The following is a 16,390-nucleotide window of genomic DNA, read 5'->3' on the forward strand; positions in this document are numbered from 1 at the left end:
TGTGTAACGTTCAATTTAAGGATTGTATGTAATTGTATATATATGAGTACAATGCAGTCCATGAGTTTAAGATACATTCTCCTTTTTCTACCATGAAAAAAAAAAAAATAAATTATTCTAGTTAATAAAAAAAAAAAAAAAAAAAAAAAAAAAAAAAAAAAAAAAAAAAAAAAAAAAAAAAAATGTGCGTTCATCGAGTTTTTTTTATTTTTTAAATGTCGCTAACCACACCCTTGTTGTCTTTTTGCCGTTATTTCAAGAAATATCCTCAAGTTTTTTCATAATAATTATCATATCTTTGTGTAGTTCTATCAAAAGAGAAACGAAAAGTAAGAAAATCATTAAAATTATATAATTAGGAATTTTTTTTCAGTAAATTCTAACGAGAGCAAGTTATCAGTTTATTTTATAACTTTATTTCGACTTCTGAAGATATATATATATATATATATCTTTTTTGATAAATACATTTTTTTATATCTACGACGAATCAACATATTGCTCTTGTTATTACAGACACGTACGATTTATTTCTAATTTCGTAATACATACATCTATATACATGCGGTAGACATTAACTTTATGATTTGAGATTGACTAGAACTTGTTGCCATCATAAAACGTTATCTCTTCGTTAAGGATGCGATAGGATTACAAAAAATTCATCTTTTTATCGTAAAACCTAGTAAATAATATTTTTTAATTATAGAAGACGCTTTTTCTATTTCTCTTTATCACTCTCTGTATTACCGACGATTACCGACATTACCCGACATTATCGACGATTGAAAATACACACGCGGTTTCAACTCGGTTGGTAAGTTAACTATTTTCTGAAAACAAAAAGAAAAAGAAAAAAAGAAAATACGAAGTTCTTCGTTGGGATCATTTGGTATACGTAATTTTGAAGCTTTTACGATGATTCAAGTCAAATTCGAAGATCCTTTTTTTAACAACGCGTTTTAAATATAATCGAGCAATGTACGTTCAGCTCTCGTCCAATTCGACGATGAAGGCTAAGTTGGCCTGAGTGCACCGACCATATCTCCGAGTAATCTTTCCACACTGACGTCACCGACGGTGGGCTTGAAGAGAAGCTCTTGAAGGGTAGATCGACACAATGCACGCGCCGGTGGTAAAAGCAACAACAATCGACCAACCCTTCGAGCGTCACGCTCGCACAAAACTGCTACGGTTTGTTCCTGCAACGCGGTAACTCTGCCAGGTTCGCAGAGACCTCTAGATTCTATAAAACAAAATAATTATTATTTTTTCTTTCTTTTTTTTTTTTTTTTTTTTTGTTATTAAGATAAATATATAAATATAATATATAAATATACAAAGTGGTCTAAGATCAATATAATGTTTAATATCTGTATTTTTGTACGATAAGTACTATCGACGTTTTTTTAATACAGTCCGGCCTAAAATTATCTACGTGATTTGAAAAATCTTTTCTTCTTTTCTTTTCAGAATCGCAAAAGAGCTACCTTAGGCTTAGTAGTAGTAGTTTCATATTTTTGATAAGAAGAATGAAAAAGAAAAAAATAAATAAATAAAGAATGAAAACAAAAAATTAGTCCAACAAATTCCAAAAAGGAGTAAATTTAAAATCACTTAGAGAACTTTGGGTCAGCTTTTATCAAATAATACTTATCGATCAAACCTGATTCTTTTTTTAATATCACATTATCATGATATAGAGCGACCTATTGAAAGATAAATTATGCATTTCATTTTTTTCAGAATTGAATTTTGTACTTAGACCATTTTCATGTTAATACTGTTTTTAATACTTAAACGTACCACCCTTGAAAAGGACGATGGCTTTCAAACACGCGTATTCCGAATGATCGACCCTCAGCAACGAGCATTTAGCTAATAATTCTCTAAGTCTTCTCGCTTCGTCAACTAATATCTCTCGTCTTTCCGTAGATAAATCGGCAGGAACCAAACTACTTTCTTCAACAGGAAAATTCCATTGGGCCGCCGTAAGTACGAACAACTCGCTCCAGGATTCTTCTAGCAATATAGTTTGATCTCGATATGGTAACTATCGAGATAAAGAAAAAAAAAAGAAAGAAAGAAAGAAAGAAAGAAAAGAAGAAACGAAATTAATCAGTTTCGTTAATTCGATAAAACGATTATACGTGATTGATAAGAGAATTTCATGCTTACTTGTAAAAATGAATGTATGCTTCTAGCCCATCTTACAGCGAAGAATAATAATTTCGCAGCGAACTCGTAAACGTTTTCCGTCGGCAACAATGAGAAGCTTGACATCGTATATTCCGCAGAGACCGGACTGACGATTTGCGGGACAAGACGAGTACCGACGAGTTCTTCTAAAACTCGAAAGAAAACAAAATTTCTATCAGTGTAATATTCATATAGAAATCTTCGAAATAAAATGTATTTGACTACAACGTAAAGTGTAACATTTGTATACATTATCTGTAATCTTATATCTAATGATAATAATAGAAATAATAATAATTATATTATACACGAGTTAAACCCCTTCGATAAATTTAATCGAAAGTAAAGAAAAGTATAAATAATAAATTACTTGAGATGTGGAAATAATACCGATTTAAGTACAATAATATTCACAAGGGTTTCTTTCTTTTTTTTTTTTTTGTTAAGAAAAATAAATAATAATATTAAATTATTATTACAATTATATTCTTTCATTATCTTTAATTCACCTTTTTGTTCGAGCCTCGGTTCAACTGTTGCAGCTTCTTCGGAGCTCGTTACCTCGTCTTCCTTCGCTGTGCTCACCGATAATGATTCTGTCGAGGTTCTTGGTAAAAAATGTGCTGATCGAAATAATCAAAAGGATAATGTCTAATGAATAATATCGATCATACATTTGTCTTTTATTATCTAAACGATTTACTTTTCCTTTGTAATAATAAATAAATATCTGTTATTGCTTACCAACGGCAGGTGCAAATGGAGGCATCGTTGGTTTGAAAGGAAATAATGCCGGATAAAGAAGAGGATGATACGGATTGTTTGTCGTGTGATAAACGTGAGGTAGACCCGGATAAAGGCCAGCCGGAGCTCTTCTTGCAGCAGCCACCAAGGTCGAAGTACTTCTCGGTGCTCTTTCGTGCTGTACCGCTGAAAACGATAGGACAATTTGGATAGGACAAAAAAAATTATGACTAAAAGATTAAACCTATCCTTGGATTATATTTCTAATGTGGATTCGAAAAACGACGATAATTTTCTTTCATCAGTTATTATAATTTTCAAGATATACGATAGCCTTATATGCTAATTCAAAAGATGATCCATCTCCGTACGATCTTCTAAATTTCTTTAGAATTTAGAAAAATATTAATGCCAATCGGATTTAATTCACACAACAAAAAGTCGCTAATTTATTATTTTCATTCTGAATAGTCATGATTAATAAAAAAGAAGAAAAGAGAACAAAAATGTCGAAAATCAAAAGCGACTCGACGAATATCTACGTTGCTTTTGAAGTCAACGCGATCAAATATATCCAAAGAATAGATTTAATTTTAATTACTAATCGAACGATTAGATGAAAACTTTTTTGTGTTTCTCTTTTTTGTTGGGCCGTGTAATTTATAATAATTATTTTTTCTCGTTTCTCTTTTTTTTAACTCTATCCTCTTCATCGACGATCACACAGTATCTGGACTTTTTATCATCGTCATCGTTGTCATCGTCACTTTCGTTCCATTCTTTTTTTTTCATTTATTTTCTCTTTCTCTCTCTCTTTTTTTTTTTTTCTTTTATCTTCTCTTTTTAATCTCCAGAGAGAAGCTCTCAATAAACGGGGAACATATTGGTCATAATGGCGCCTACTACTTCAACATTACCACCCTCGCTAATTGATATCTCTGAGCAATCAAGTGTTTGGATTATCGGTTCTAGTCGAGGTACGCGCTGGATGGAAGTGTTTACAAAAGCTGAGAACTTCGGGCTGCTTCTGACACCGTTCCTCCGACCGTGTCGATGCTGACTCTCCTTTCACATCGAATTTCTAACCAAAGCATTGATATAGAATTTCATATGGGTTGTGCCGACATAAAAACTGTTCTTCCTCTATCTATCTATCTATTTCTCTCTCTATCTCTCTCTTTCTCTCTCTCGCTCTCTTTCTCTTTCTTATTCCCTCTCTTTTCGATTTTTTTTTTTTTTTTTTTTACTTAGGAGTAAAAGAAACTGTATTTGCTTCAATGAATTGTAATATATGAAGATTTTGGAGACCTGCATAACGCACTCGATATGTTTACACGAAAATGTCTCTATCGATTTGTATGTATATGTGTATATATATATATATGGTTTTCTGACAATCGCAGACTTCCGGAATATGACGAGTCAATATGTCGATAGAACTTTCTTCGAGTGAATTTTCTATTTTCATCTAATTTCTCTCTCTCTCTCCTCCTCTCTTGTAAAATTTATATAGAAGAGAAAAAGAAAGAGAGAGAGAAAGAGAAAAAAAGGTACGCGTGTGTGTGTGTGTGTGTGTAAAAAAAGTAACTAATTGGTAAGAGATTAATCACCATCGAGACGAAGCGTACCATCTCGTTTCATGTTGACCTGAAGACATTTTGTAAAACGACAGGCTTGGCATTGATTACGCCTTGAAACGTCCACGATGCAACGCCCGTTCTCTTTGCAGACGTAGTCTAAGTTTCTGTTAAAAACAAGCAGACAAAAAAGGAACAAAAAAAAAGAAAAAAAGAAAAAGAAAAAAAGACAGAAAAGAAAAAAAAAACAAAACAGAATTAATACACTTTCGATGAATGACATTATTATAAATACGATAAGCGTGAGAATCTCAACGATATTTCACGTTAATTTTATCTATTTGTTTAATCCGAATTAAAAATTTTCGCTTACGCGAATTTAGTATCGGATTAAAGAGAGATAATATTTGAGAGCAAACATTTAATTAATTCGTAAGATTTCATTCGTAAGATTCTCATTCGAAATTTATTAAAAAAAAAAAAAGAAAAGAAAGAAATTCCTTTTTATTTTTGTTAAACACGAATGCGAACGATATCGATTCTATATCTTTAATATTCCATTAATACTGATGATAATGAAAGAAAAATTAATTACCTCGCGTACCTGCGGATCGACCGTTTAAAGAAACCACGGCACCCGTCGCAACTCGGTACTCCATAATGTTTCCCAGATGCTTTGTCGCCACATACTTTGCAGAGTGTTTCGGTTCTACCGTTCTCTTCCATTTTCCTCTTGAATTTGAAGAAAACTTTTGGACGACGATGACGGTGGCAGGATGAACAAAATGTAGTAGTTTCTGTAAAAGCATAAAATTCTTCACAATGTTTGTTTCGTCTTCGATTTTTTACTTTCGATTAAAATAAACAATAATAATTTTCTAATTCATTCCAATTCTTTACAAGATACAAAGTTACAAGAAGAGAGAGAGAGAGAGAGAGAGACAGAGAGAGAGAAAAAAAGAAGAAAAGAAAAAGAAAATTCACGTCGTCGCGTTATTTTGCTCAATTTCATTTTAATATCCAAAGTTTTTTCACTAGAACAAATAGTATTGACGACTAGTTTTCGATGAATATTTTATTAATAAAATAATTCCTACATCGTCGAAGATAGAAAAACGTGGTCTTTGATATATTCTCTTTGTCACGTCGAGAAGAAAGAAGAAACTAGAGACATATGCTTGACGGATTAGATGATCGTTAGGATAAAATATGACAGTAAGTGACAGTAAGGTTGACAAGACGCTGCTTGAGGAGAATCGTTTGTGTATTTTAAGAACGATTTTTGACAAAATAGCTTTTCGATGTAACGTGGATGAAAATTATCTTTTATTACTCCTCATTATCCGTCATTTTTACTGGCAATGTAAAACGATTACATGGTTTCTATCACTTTCATATACATACATACATACGTACGTACGTACGTACATACATATGTACATATATCGTAATCACTTCGATATCGAGTTAGATAGATAGATGGATATGGAGATGTATATGGGGGTGTATATATCTATAGGCAATGTTCGCAACGACACATATGTTCTTGCATATTGTACGAGGTAATGAGAAACTCGGGAATGGCAAAACGTCGCTCGTCGACGAAGTAGGCGAACTTCGATTCGTCGAAGCTTACGACTTCCTGCCTTCAAGCTCATTGTCGTCGAAGGCAAAACCACGATTTGACGCGATCGAAGATATATAGAGATGCATTATACAATACGTCGCTGTAGGTACATAAGTAGTTACATACGATATTACATATGTACACAAACGTACATACGTACATACATTCACGTACGTATCTACGTTTTCTTCGAGTATTAAACGTGCGATAAAATATTGCTAGAATCGTTATCCTCGAAATGCCTAATTTCGTCCGATCTGATCTAAACTAATTAATCAATTAATTAATCATTATCATTGAGTATGAAATAATCCGTTGTTAACGCAATAATTTCTTACGAGTACCCGAATAGTTTTTATTTGAACAATGAATATTCCTATACGTTCTTTGCAATGCTTACAAAGTAATCAACTTCATGATCTTTCGTTTTATGAGTATTCGTTGTCTCGTTGGTTTTTCCTTTCTTCCTTTTTATCATTCTTCTTCTTCTTCTTTTTTTTTTTTTTGTTTCATTCCTTTTAACCATCCGTAAAGAATATTCTAAAAATATAATTGAACATTACCTTTTTAAATTAGCGAAAACGTGAACATTGTCATGGACCGAAAGAGTCAATTATAAAAACGAAATAATCTCAGTTATAACAGAATTAATCTCAATGAAATTGTTTTCTATTGGAAAGAGTTTATAAAAAGAGACAGACTGTTGTCGAGGAAGGTCATAAAGTCGAGAAGTCTTCAGGACACGTTTAACTACGGGCTCGGGAGTCTCCCTTTGACTTTCTCAACCCTCTCGAGCCAGGGCTGATTCCTCCTACCTCTATTTCATTCTCTCCCTCTCTTTCCATCGAAAGAACCTCGGGGCTAACATATCGCGATCCTTCTCGCACTAATGGCAGGCTAAGCCATCTGTAGGATTCTCAGGCTCAATAATGCAACGGTGACGTGGAGCAACCTCGTCCAGCCTCGACGGCGGTAAACCACGAAGAGAGTCCCGTTGGATGATGTCGCGTCCTCTTCTTTTTCTATCTGGAGACTTTTTACGTAGTCTTCACTTAATACTTCACTACTTCAGAGATACTCCAACGTCAAACTATTTTCGACGATTACTCTTTTAACAAGTACGATCATCTTTCGCGAAGTAACACAACTATTTTCTCCGACAGTTACTATCGTAATAACATTTTTAAATATTTCATTTACGTACGTTGTTAATCCAACGTCAAGATCCTCGATGATTACTTTTTTATAAAGTATGACAATCTCTCAATAACGCTTGTTTTATTCTATCCAAAAAATCTGATTTCTCATTCTTTTTTCTTATCTCATTTTCAATCATATATCACGATAGTGGATAGAAGAAGTCATTAAAAAACATAGAAGAGTAAAAGAAAAAGATACAACAAAGAATAAAAACACTTCAATGACGTATGTACGTTCTAAAAAAAAAAGAGAGAGAGAGAGAGAGAGAGAGAAGGTTCGTTTTTCAATGAGATTATTCCTCGTTTTTTATTGAAAATTTTTATAGAAAAGAAAAAAAAAAGAAAGAAAAATAAAAGGGATATTCACGGCAATGACGTTACTCTAACATTTTTTCTTTATCGATTTCGATCCCTTTCATTTCGGACTTGGAAAGTTTCGGTGTTTCGAAATTGTATAGGTGGGTGGTGTACCTTACAAACTGCGTATGTAATTATACATTGGTGGGGGCGGATTATTTAACCCTGTTTGCACGTATGCGTGTCGCGCGTTCGTGCACGCACGTAACATATGTCGCGTCGCACAGGAGTCATTCGGCACGAGCCACACGACGAGCTTCCAGAACTAACATACTGCCAGGAGTCAGATTTTTCTGTTTCCCCTTTTGCTTTTCGTCCTTCGAAAAAATATTTCTATATACGATACGCGCAAACTGTTTATATTTGTATCAGAAAGAACGACAAATTTTATTAATGAGATTTTTAATAGAATTGTATCACCATTTCTATATCGTTCGTTATCATTAGTTTTCTTTTTTTTCTTCTAAACATTGTCGCATGAATTAAATTGAATTAATATTATAATCCGTGTATCTTTAATAGTGTATCTTTATAGTTAAGATAGATTATATTTAGATACAATGCAATAGGAAACAAAATTTTATATATATATATATCATATGTTAAAACATATATAAAAATTACATATCTTTCAATTAACTAAAATATCAAATAGTTCGATGGAACATTTAATTTAATTCGCGTGATATGAAACGTGGTGAACTTTCTCTATCTCTCTCTCTCTCTTTCTTTCTTTCTTTCTTTCTTTCTGATTTGTTTTACAAAACACCGTAGTTCTTAATACGAAAAGAAATTTGATTAGAAAGAAATTAGATGGTAAACTGGCAATCGATCACTATACTTTAGTAAAAGTTTGTCACAGTGTGGTGCACCGTTGACCAAGCTAATGTCGTTTCGATGACTCTTCGCTAGTTTCTCGACGCAGGATATAGAAAATACGAAAGGATACGCTTAAACGCTCAAAACCTAAACGGTTCACTCCCATGGAACCTGGCATGCAAATTTTTTTCCCCGTCACGTCACGTGCATCCTTTCGCATAAAAAATGCTGATCGATAGCACTCTTACAGACAAAGGAACGACCATCGATATTGGTAGCTGTAACAATAAGCCTTCTCCTCTCTCTCTCTCTCTCTCTCTCTCTCTCTCTCTTTTTTTTTTTATTTCTTTTCTTCCTGTCATCGTCGAGATCAAAGAAGATCTTTATTCGTTCTATGTAAATTATAATATAAAAAAAAAAGAAGAAGAAGAAATGGAAATTATTAAAATCATTACGTTACGTTTTCCCGTTCAAGATAAAAACTTAAAAGATGTATTAAAATCTTCATTTTTTCTTTTAATTTAATCGTTACAACTTATTTACGTATATAACATAATAATTGTGTGATACGGACGATTTAATATAATAAGTACATATGCAGATACGTTGCTTTTAAAATGATCGTCGAAATGATCGAACGTCTGCGATGATAGGCGTTACATTTTGCTGAGTAATTTTCACCTGGATTTCTTCTTATTTTTAGAATCCCTCCCTCTCTCTCTCTCTCTCTCTCTCTCTCTCTCGCTCTTTCTGTTTCGATAAAAACGAAAAGTATTCACAAAAAAGTTTTTGAAATATCTATCTCTTCGTAGATAATCGATGATCGAGAATGTTATATGATTTAATGTACCCTTATTGCTTACACAATGTCTTTTTTTTCGTAGCTCCCTACACCTAGGTAAAGTCGATTAATTTTTAATCAGTCGAATGTGCACCCACCAACAGTGAGTGCGTCGTTACTGAGCAAGCCATAGACCCCTGACGTGACTTTTTGTTAAGCGAAAAAGTCGACTGCAATTAATGACTCGCCTACGATCGATCGTTCCTTTTGATCAAAACCAAGCATACAGTTGATAGGAATGATTAAAAAAGCGAAGATAACGCTCGATCGCGGACTTCTTATTTTTTTTTTTTTTTTTTTTTTTAATTATCACGTAATTATGTGCAAGCGAACAATGTCATTTGCATCGTATATTCGAAAATTTAAATGTCGATTTCATTACGTAAATTGCGTTGAAAAAATAACAATTAATATGCTTTCACTTTCGATGTTATAAATTGTTCTGCGTTAATCAATTAAAAACATGGATATTTTTGATCGGTAAAAAATTCTTTCGATTAATCTATAAAAAATATTTTTTGTTCGAATTCTCTCCGATCGAAGCATCTAATCACTCTTTGGACAATTTCGTAAGTACAGAAAGAACGTGTCAACATTTTAATTTCATTAAGAAAAGTCATAAAAATATATGTTTCAAAAGTAACAATTAATTTAACATTAGTGAATCTCGAGTATCATTAATTGTCGTGTAATAAATAGAAAACTTTGTAATTTGTTTACGACGATAGAAAAAATATTTCTTCTTATTATTAATTCTAATTCGAAAACGAATCGAATTTCTTTTGCTTTTCTCTTTCCTTTCCTTTCCTTTCCTTTCGATTGAAAATTTGTATCCAATTAGAATTCTAATCGTTTTATAATAAATAACAATATGATGTATCTAACTACGTTGATAGGTGAGGATCGAATGTGAGAGGTGACACGTGCGTAATTTCTTCTCCAATTAAGTATCTTTTCAAGCGATCACATTAAACGCGAACACCGTGTCGGCCGTTTTGATTCTCTGTCCGATTTAATTGTGCTTACCTACTGTGCGACTGGTTCTACCGATCGGCCAACACGTGCACGCTTCGCACGGCTGACAGTGATTGCGTGACTCGATCGACTTTGTCGATTTCGTCGTGCTCGAGGAACTACGGAACAATGCAAGAGCGTAGTTTACTTCGATCCGATATTAAAAGCGTGAAACCTGTTCTGTTGTAGGTGTAGAATTCAACGTTAACGATATATTCAATAATTACAACAATTAGATCAATTATTCTGAAAACTAATTTGTGACATCTTTGTTTCGTGATACACAACATAGATGTGACAAACATTTAAAATTCAAATCGTTAAATCGATTTTTTCACTCATCTAATAAATTTCATACATCTTTTTGTAAATAAAAAAGAAAAGAAAATACGAGTCAATTCGTTGTAATAAGTTTTATATTAGACGATATTTTGATTAGCATGAGCGTGTTGTTTTAATCAACATTTTCTACGTCGAATCGATTTTTTCTAAATCGATACGCTCGTCTAATAAGTTTCATGGATCTTTTTGTAAATAAAAAAGATAGGAGCGACTTCGTTATACCACCTTTTATATTACATTTTATTTTTATTAGCATTAACGCGTTGTTTTAATTAACACTTTAACGATCGAATAAATTTTTTCATCAATCCATATTACTCATCTAATAATTTTCATGATCAGGAACATTGATCACAGATAATACCATGATATTCAGTGTTAATTATACTAGAAGATTGATTATCAATTATCAATTAGGTTTTACAAATACGTCATACAATATAGAAAATTTTCTAATTGAATTATAAAACATAAATTCTTTTCTTTTTCTCCTTTTTTTAAAAATTCTATTGTTTAATATATCAACTCGTAATACTCATGTAATCAAACGTTATTAATCGCTTAAAAAATAATAAGACGTTTCCTACTTTCTGCCTGCAATTAAAAAACGATACTATCGTTTACCCTATTCAATAAAAATCAATAACAACTAACGATCATTTCGTTGTTATCATATCGATGGAACAAAGAAAGAAAGAGACAAGTGCATGTTATCATGAGAATAAAAAGTGGGGCGGAATAAAAAGTGATATTCATCATTGCGTAAACGCAGAAGGAAAGAGAGAAATAAAAGGAATAGAAAGAACAATATAACGGAGTTTAAATTTTGCAGGTGAGTTTGACTGAATTAGGGGGAGTGGAGGAAGGGGAGGGGTTACAAGGGAGAAACGAAGTCATTATAGGGTGTCATGAATCGAACGCGAAAATATTACGAATACTTCTGTCGCAAAAACTGTGAGTGTTACGACTCAACATGTGCGTACGTCTTTTTCTCTTACACTTTCCCTTTCCTTTATTTTTTTCTGTCTCGTTCTTTCTTTCTTTCAGTTGTTGTTGTTGTTGCTTTTTTTTTTTTTTAATTTTTTTTTTTGCGCTTTTTCTTCTCTCTTTTTCTTCCTTTTCTTCTTTTTTTTTTTCTTTTTTTTTGGCATATGTGCGACGAGCGGTGACATAATGATGGGCATTACATGTACCGCGACGGCGAGGTAAACCATAGGTCCGACGATTACACGCCTCTGTGCCGGAAAAGAACCTTTACAGGTGGGTTTACCCACGGGGAAACTTAAACGACGTGACTGCGACACATGTCACACGTAATCGCGTCTCATCGTGGCCGAAGAAAAATTAATGTAAAGTAAAATGAAATAAAATAATAAAAAATAGTTCGGATGTTGGATAGAGGTATACGAGAAGGATATGAAATTGAGACGATCAAAGTTCATCAAAGGCCTTCTCGTAAAGACATCGTTAGATATTAGAAAGAAATTATACGAATATCTGTTTATCAATAATTTCCATTTGTATCATTTCTTTCTAAGAAAAAGAAAAGAAAAAAAAGAAAGAAACTATTACTTGAAAATAATGATCCGTGATAATTGTTCGTACGTTAATATAAAAAGGCTGATGTATAAGGGATATTTTTGACGTTAGATAGGGATATTAGAACGATGATTATCTAATTGCATAAAAAAGATGAAAAAAAAAAAAGAAAAAGAAAAACAAATTCATTCGAGATGATCTATGGGAAAACAAAATTTGTTATAAATTTCATTCGAAATATAAATTATTGTCTCTCTGGTATTAATCGCGAAAAGGATTAGATGAAGTATGTTTCGTTTGTACTCACCTTAAAGAATTCTGTCGAAAAAGAAAGGGAAAACCTCGCAAAAGATTCTTCTAGTTTCGAGTCCGAATTTTTGGATCTTTCAGAGAAAATCGGAGTCGGTCCTGATTCAATCAGTCCTTTAAGATCCAACGGATTAACACGTTCCTTCGAATATGGAGATTATTGGATCACTGAGGTCAGCCATCTTTATTACGTTTGGAGGATCACGCAAGTATTTGGTTGACATGAGTCTTCAGTTTCAACCGAATAAAATCGTCCTTTCCGTTAATTATACACACAATCCCGTTTCTTCTCTCACTAAATAATTCTTACTTTCTTCTTTTCTTTTCTTCACTTTTTTCTTCTTTCTTCTTGCAATCACATATCACCTAATCGAAAAAACTTCATCGAGGTCGTTTTACGAGATAACGAACCAAACGATACTTGTCGCGTTTTTACGATCTGTATTGAAAGAAAGAAAGAAAAAAAAAAAAAAAGAAAAAGAAAAAAAAAAGGAGAGGTAGAAGAACAAGAACAAAAAAGTAAGCTCGTGGAAACAGAAAGGATATCAAAATTGCACTGTTATTTGGCGATCGGTCGGCTTGATCTATCCTTTCCTTCTTCTTTCTTCTTTTTTTAAACTTTTTCTTCCCTTTTGATTTATCGCAAAGCACGTAGAAACTTTTTCTAACGCGAACGAGAGCGATCCGTGTACGTCGGATCTAGGAACTCGTAATCGTTGGAGTCCTCCGCAGTCGTAAGTCACCCTGCTGAGGGCACCCTCGGGGTGTGGACCAAAGAAAGAAAGAAAGAAAGAGATAGAGATAGAGATAGAAAAAAAGGAAGAGAGAGAGAGAGAGAGAGAGAGAGAAAGAAAATATTAAAGAAAGAGAGAGTAGGATATTCTCGAACGCGTTGATCGTTCGAAGCCGCCACCGGCACCTCACGAACACGCCCAGTTCGAAAGGCTCGCGTTCTTGGGCTCCTAAGCGAGCTTTGAAACCCGATTGGTCGACAGGCGGAGCCTCTAAGAGCCCCCGAGCAAAAGGCACTCGCCCTTCGAGCACCTACAACCCTCCCCCCTCACCCCGAGGGGTTGTCACACCACCAACTCGACCAAGTTGCGCCGCGAAAAATTCTAAAAGTCAATTCGATTGCGCCATTCACTTTGTTCTTCGCCCCTTCGGCCTCCGCAAACTTCAAAAGTGATTTTTTTTTTCGACGCACCTATATTTCTCTCTCTCTCTCTCTCTCTCTCTCTCTCTTAAAAATTAGAACAGATCCAGTCGGAGTTATATAAATATGTGTATTAGAAATCTTTTTGTCTTTTTTTCTATCTTGAGAAGTTTCTCTCAATGGTGTAATCCGATTGTAAGTTAATAATCCTTAAATAAGGATTTTTCTTTTTTCTAGAATTTTCAATAGGTGAGTATGTTCTTTTTTTCTTTTTGTTTTTGTCACTCATCAAATTATCCACTAATTGAAGTCGATTCATTGAAGATATATTGATATAAATATTTATTTAAAAAAAGAAGAAATTAATCAATATCTTTGGAATATTGATCTTGAACCGAATATGATATTAAAGGTATGTTCTTTAATCATCGTCAAACGTAGCCCCGAAACCGCATTAACTCTTTATATCGTTAATCATAGTCATCTTAATTTCTATTGGAAAGGAAATAATTTAGATATATCGACTTGATTCACAGACCCTATATATAATCCTACGAAGTTGTCTAATGTGAAGTCATACATTTCTCGTATTAAGGTATTTTGATGTTTTAGTTTGAATGATTATTGAAATAAATTATTTAAAAAAAAAATATTTATATATTTTGTCTCGAAAAATGCTTCTTCTGTGTACCATTAAAATTTTAAGAATAACGTGTGACAAAAAATTCCTTAATATTCGAAATGACTTACTATTAGAACAGCAATCATGATCATCGACTCGAATAGATACACCTACTTACTTACATGCACGATGTTATTCGAATAAAAAAAAAAAAAACTTATGATCTTTCTTTGGCGACGTTAACGAGCAAGAATGAAAGTTTTCATCGCTGGAAGAAATGAATTTCGCTTTCATTCTTTGAAAAAAGGTACTAGTAGGTATACAGAGTGGAACGATAATACGTGACATCTGGACGTTTCACACGATACACCGGGAACAAAGTTACGGTAACGCGAGACGAACGCTGGCAATAACCGTCGCGATATTTATTTGAATATTTTATTTATTATTCCGTAGAAATCAATGATTGCCATCTCGGTGGTGCGTGCGTGCGTAGACTATAGCGTACGAATGCCCAGTAGTGCCCAACGCGACCACGTCCCTTAATAGTCAGTTGATCAATTTCACGAAGCTCAGTTTTATCCCTTTATATTTTTTCTCGTTAATTTTTTACTATTAAAACATAAAAAATCAATTTATTCAAAAAATTTGTACAATTCGACGCGAATAAAATTGTAAATTACAAATGTGTGTGTATGTGTATGTATGTATGTATCTTTATCACTTAGAAAGAAAAAGAAAAATGTTGCTATTAATTTTTTCTCTCTACAAGAAGTTGTATTTTTTCTTCTTTTATATATATATATATATATATATATATATATATATTTTTTTTTTATTAATGTCCTTGACAATCGGAGATTTAAAATAATCTATTTTTGTCTTTTCTTTTCCTTTCTTTTTTTGTTTTTTTTTTTTTTTATTTTTTCAATAATATCAAATTATAAATCAGAATTGGCGATATTCGAGTGCGGATACGTCGATACTGATTGCGCGACTCTTATCCTCGATTTCCCCGCGTGTTACGAGTTGAAACGGCCTGAACTTGATAGGTCGAAGGATCCCTGAGATTCTGAAGTACCTCCTCGACGAGACGGGAGCAGAAAATCGCGGTGAAGTGGTAACAGTCGGGCTAATGGCTCGGAGACGATATTTTGTTAAACAAGGAAACCTTTTATCCCTCACCCCACCATCTTTACGAGAACGCTTGAGAGCAGGGACGCTCTTCGATTTCGAATAGAACCGTATTTCTCTCAACGATATCGAGTCGTATAATACTCGACACACATTACTATTTCTATATCTAACAATTTTTTTTCCAAAACAACTTTTTACTGTTTTTATGATATAACATTTTTTAAAGAAATATATATGCGTATAAAAAGTAAATTTTGTAAGATTGAAGGAATTAAAACTTTTCAATTTTACTATGCACATTGCAAAGAAACGAAAAATTTGTAAATTAAAAAAAAAAAAAAAAAAAAAACACGTACATTAGAGATTTAACTACAATTTTAGACTCTTTCTTTTTCTTTGGTTTTTTTTTCTTTTTTCTTTTTTTTTTTTTTTTTTTTCAATAACACTTCAGAATATTTATTGAACTTACGGGAAAAAAAGGAGCGTACCAATCTCTATATCAAAAATATTTGGGTAAAGCTCTGAAAAAGAGATAAAAGCGATATTTTCCTAGGACATAGAACATGACTCCGATAGTAGTAGAAAGAATCCCGTTAAAGGCGGCCCTGCACTGTCACTTTGGTTTTCTTGTCATCAAGAAAGAACGAGCTGAAAGTGTGAACCACCGACCGCCACGACAAGATGTCACCTGCCCGTTTCTCACGATTCGCCCACGCATATCTCGCCGTTCTCGCACATTCCTTCGATCCCCCCCCTTTATCTTCTGAATCTCTTTCACACTCTTACATCGTGTCAGGGCTCTTCACACTTTTACACTTTCGTTCGAGCGAGCAGCTCGATAGATACTTCGTTATGTGCTATTATTCGTTTATATTTATGGTCGAGTTTTTTGAAAGAAAAAAAAAAAAAAA

General features: G+C 33.3%; 1 protein-coding gene across 3 annotated transcripts; it reads right to left on the reverse strand.

Moving 5' to 3' along the window:
* Positions 1–342: 342 nt before the first annotated feature.
* Positions 343–12,972, reverse strand: LOC122636528 (protein dissatisfaction-like). 3 transcript variants are annotated; one of them, XM_043827834.1, is made up of 8 exons: positions 12,566–12,972; positions 5,116–5,317; positions 4,572–4,687; positions 2,944–3,129; positions 2,709–2,822; positions 2,179–2,345; positions 1,807–2,053; positions 343–1,246 (listed from the first exon to the last, which is right to left on the reverse strand). In XM_043827834.1, the coding sequence occupies exons 2-8, from the start codon at positions 5,244–5,246 to the stop codon at positions 1,017–1,019; spliced, it is 1,191 nt and encodes a 396-aa protein (XP_043683769.1). In that variant the 5' UTR covers positions 5,247–5,317; positions 12,566–12,972; the 3' UTR covers positions 343–1,016. The 3 variants fall into 3 exon arrangements, with proteins under 3 accessions (XP_043683769.1, XP_043683768.1, XP_043683770.1); XM_043827833.1 differs by having other exon boundaries at positions 4,554–4,687; XM_043827835.1 differs by lacking the exon at positions 12,566–12,972 and having other exon boundaries at positions 4,554–4,679; positions 5,116–5,236.
* Between the last annotated feature and the right edge of the window lie 3,418 nt (positions 12,973–16,390).

Source organism: Vespula pensylvanica, chromosome 22, assembly GCF_014466175.1.
Source record: "Vespula pensylvanica isolate Volc-1 chromosome 22, ASM1446617v1, whole genome shotgun sequence".
Taxonomy (NCBI): Eukaryota; Metazoa; Arthropoda; class Insecta; order Hymenoptera; family Vespidae; genus Vespula; species Vespula pensylvanica.

Bases quoted from the DNA above. Each gene is read 5' to 3' on its own strand.
- LOC122636528 (XM_043827833.1), bottom strand. From the start codon at position 5,246: ATGGAAGAGAACGGTAGAACCGAAACACTCTGCAAAGTATGTGGCGAC. The intron at 4,688-5,115 runs GTAATTAATTTT...TGTTTTTAACAG, and splicing joins TCGATCCGCAGGTACGCGAG to AAACTTAGACTACGTCTGCA. The intron at 1,247-1,806 runs GTACGTTTAAGT...TTTGTTTTATAG, and splicing joins CATCGTCCTTTTCAAGGGTG to AATCTAGAGGTCTCTGCGAA.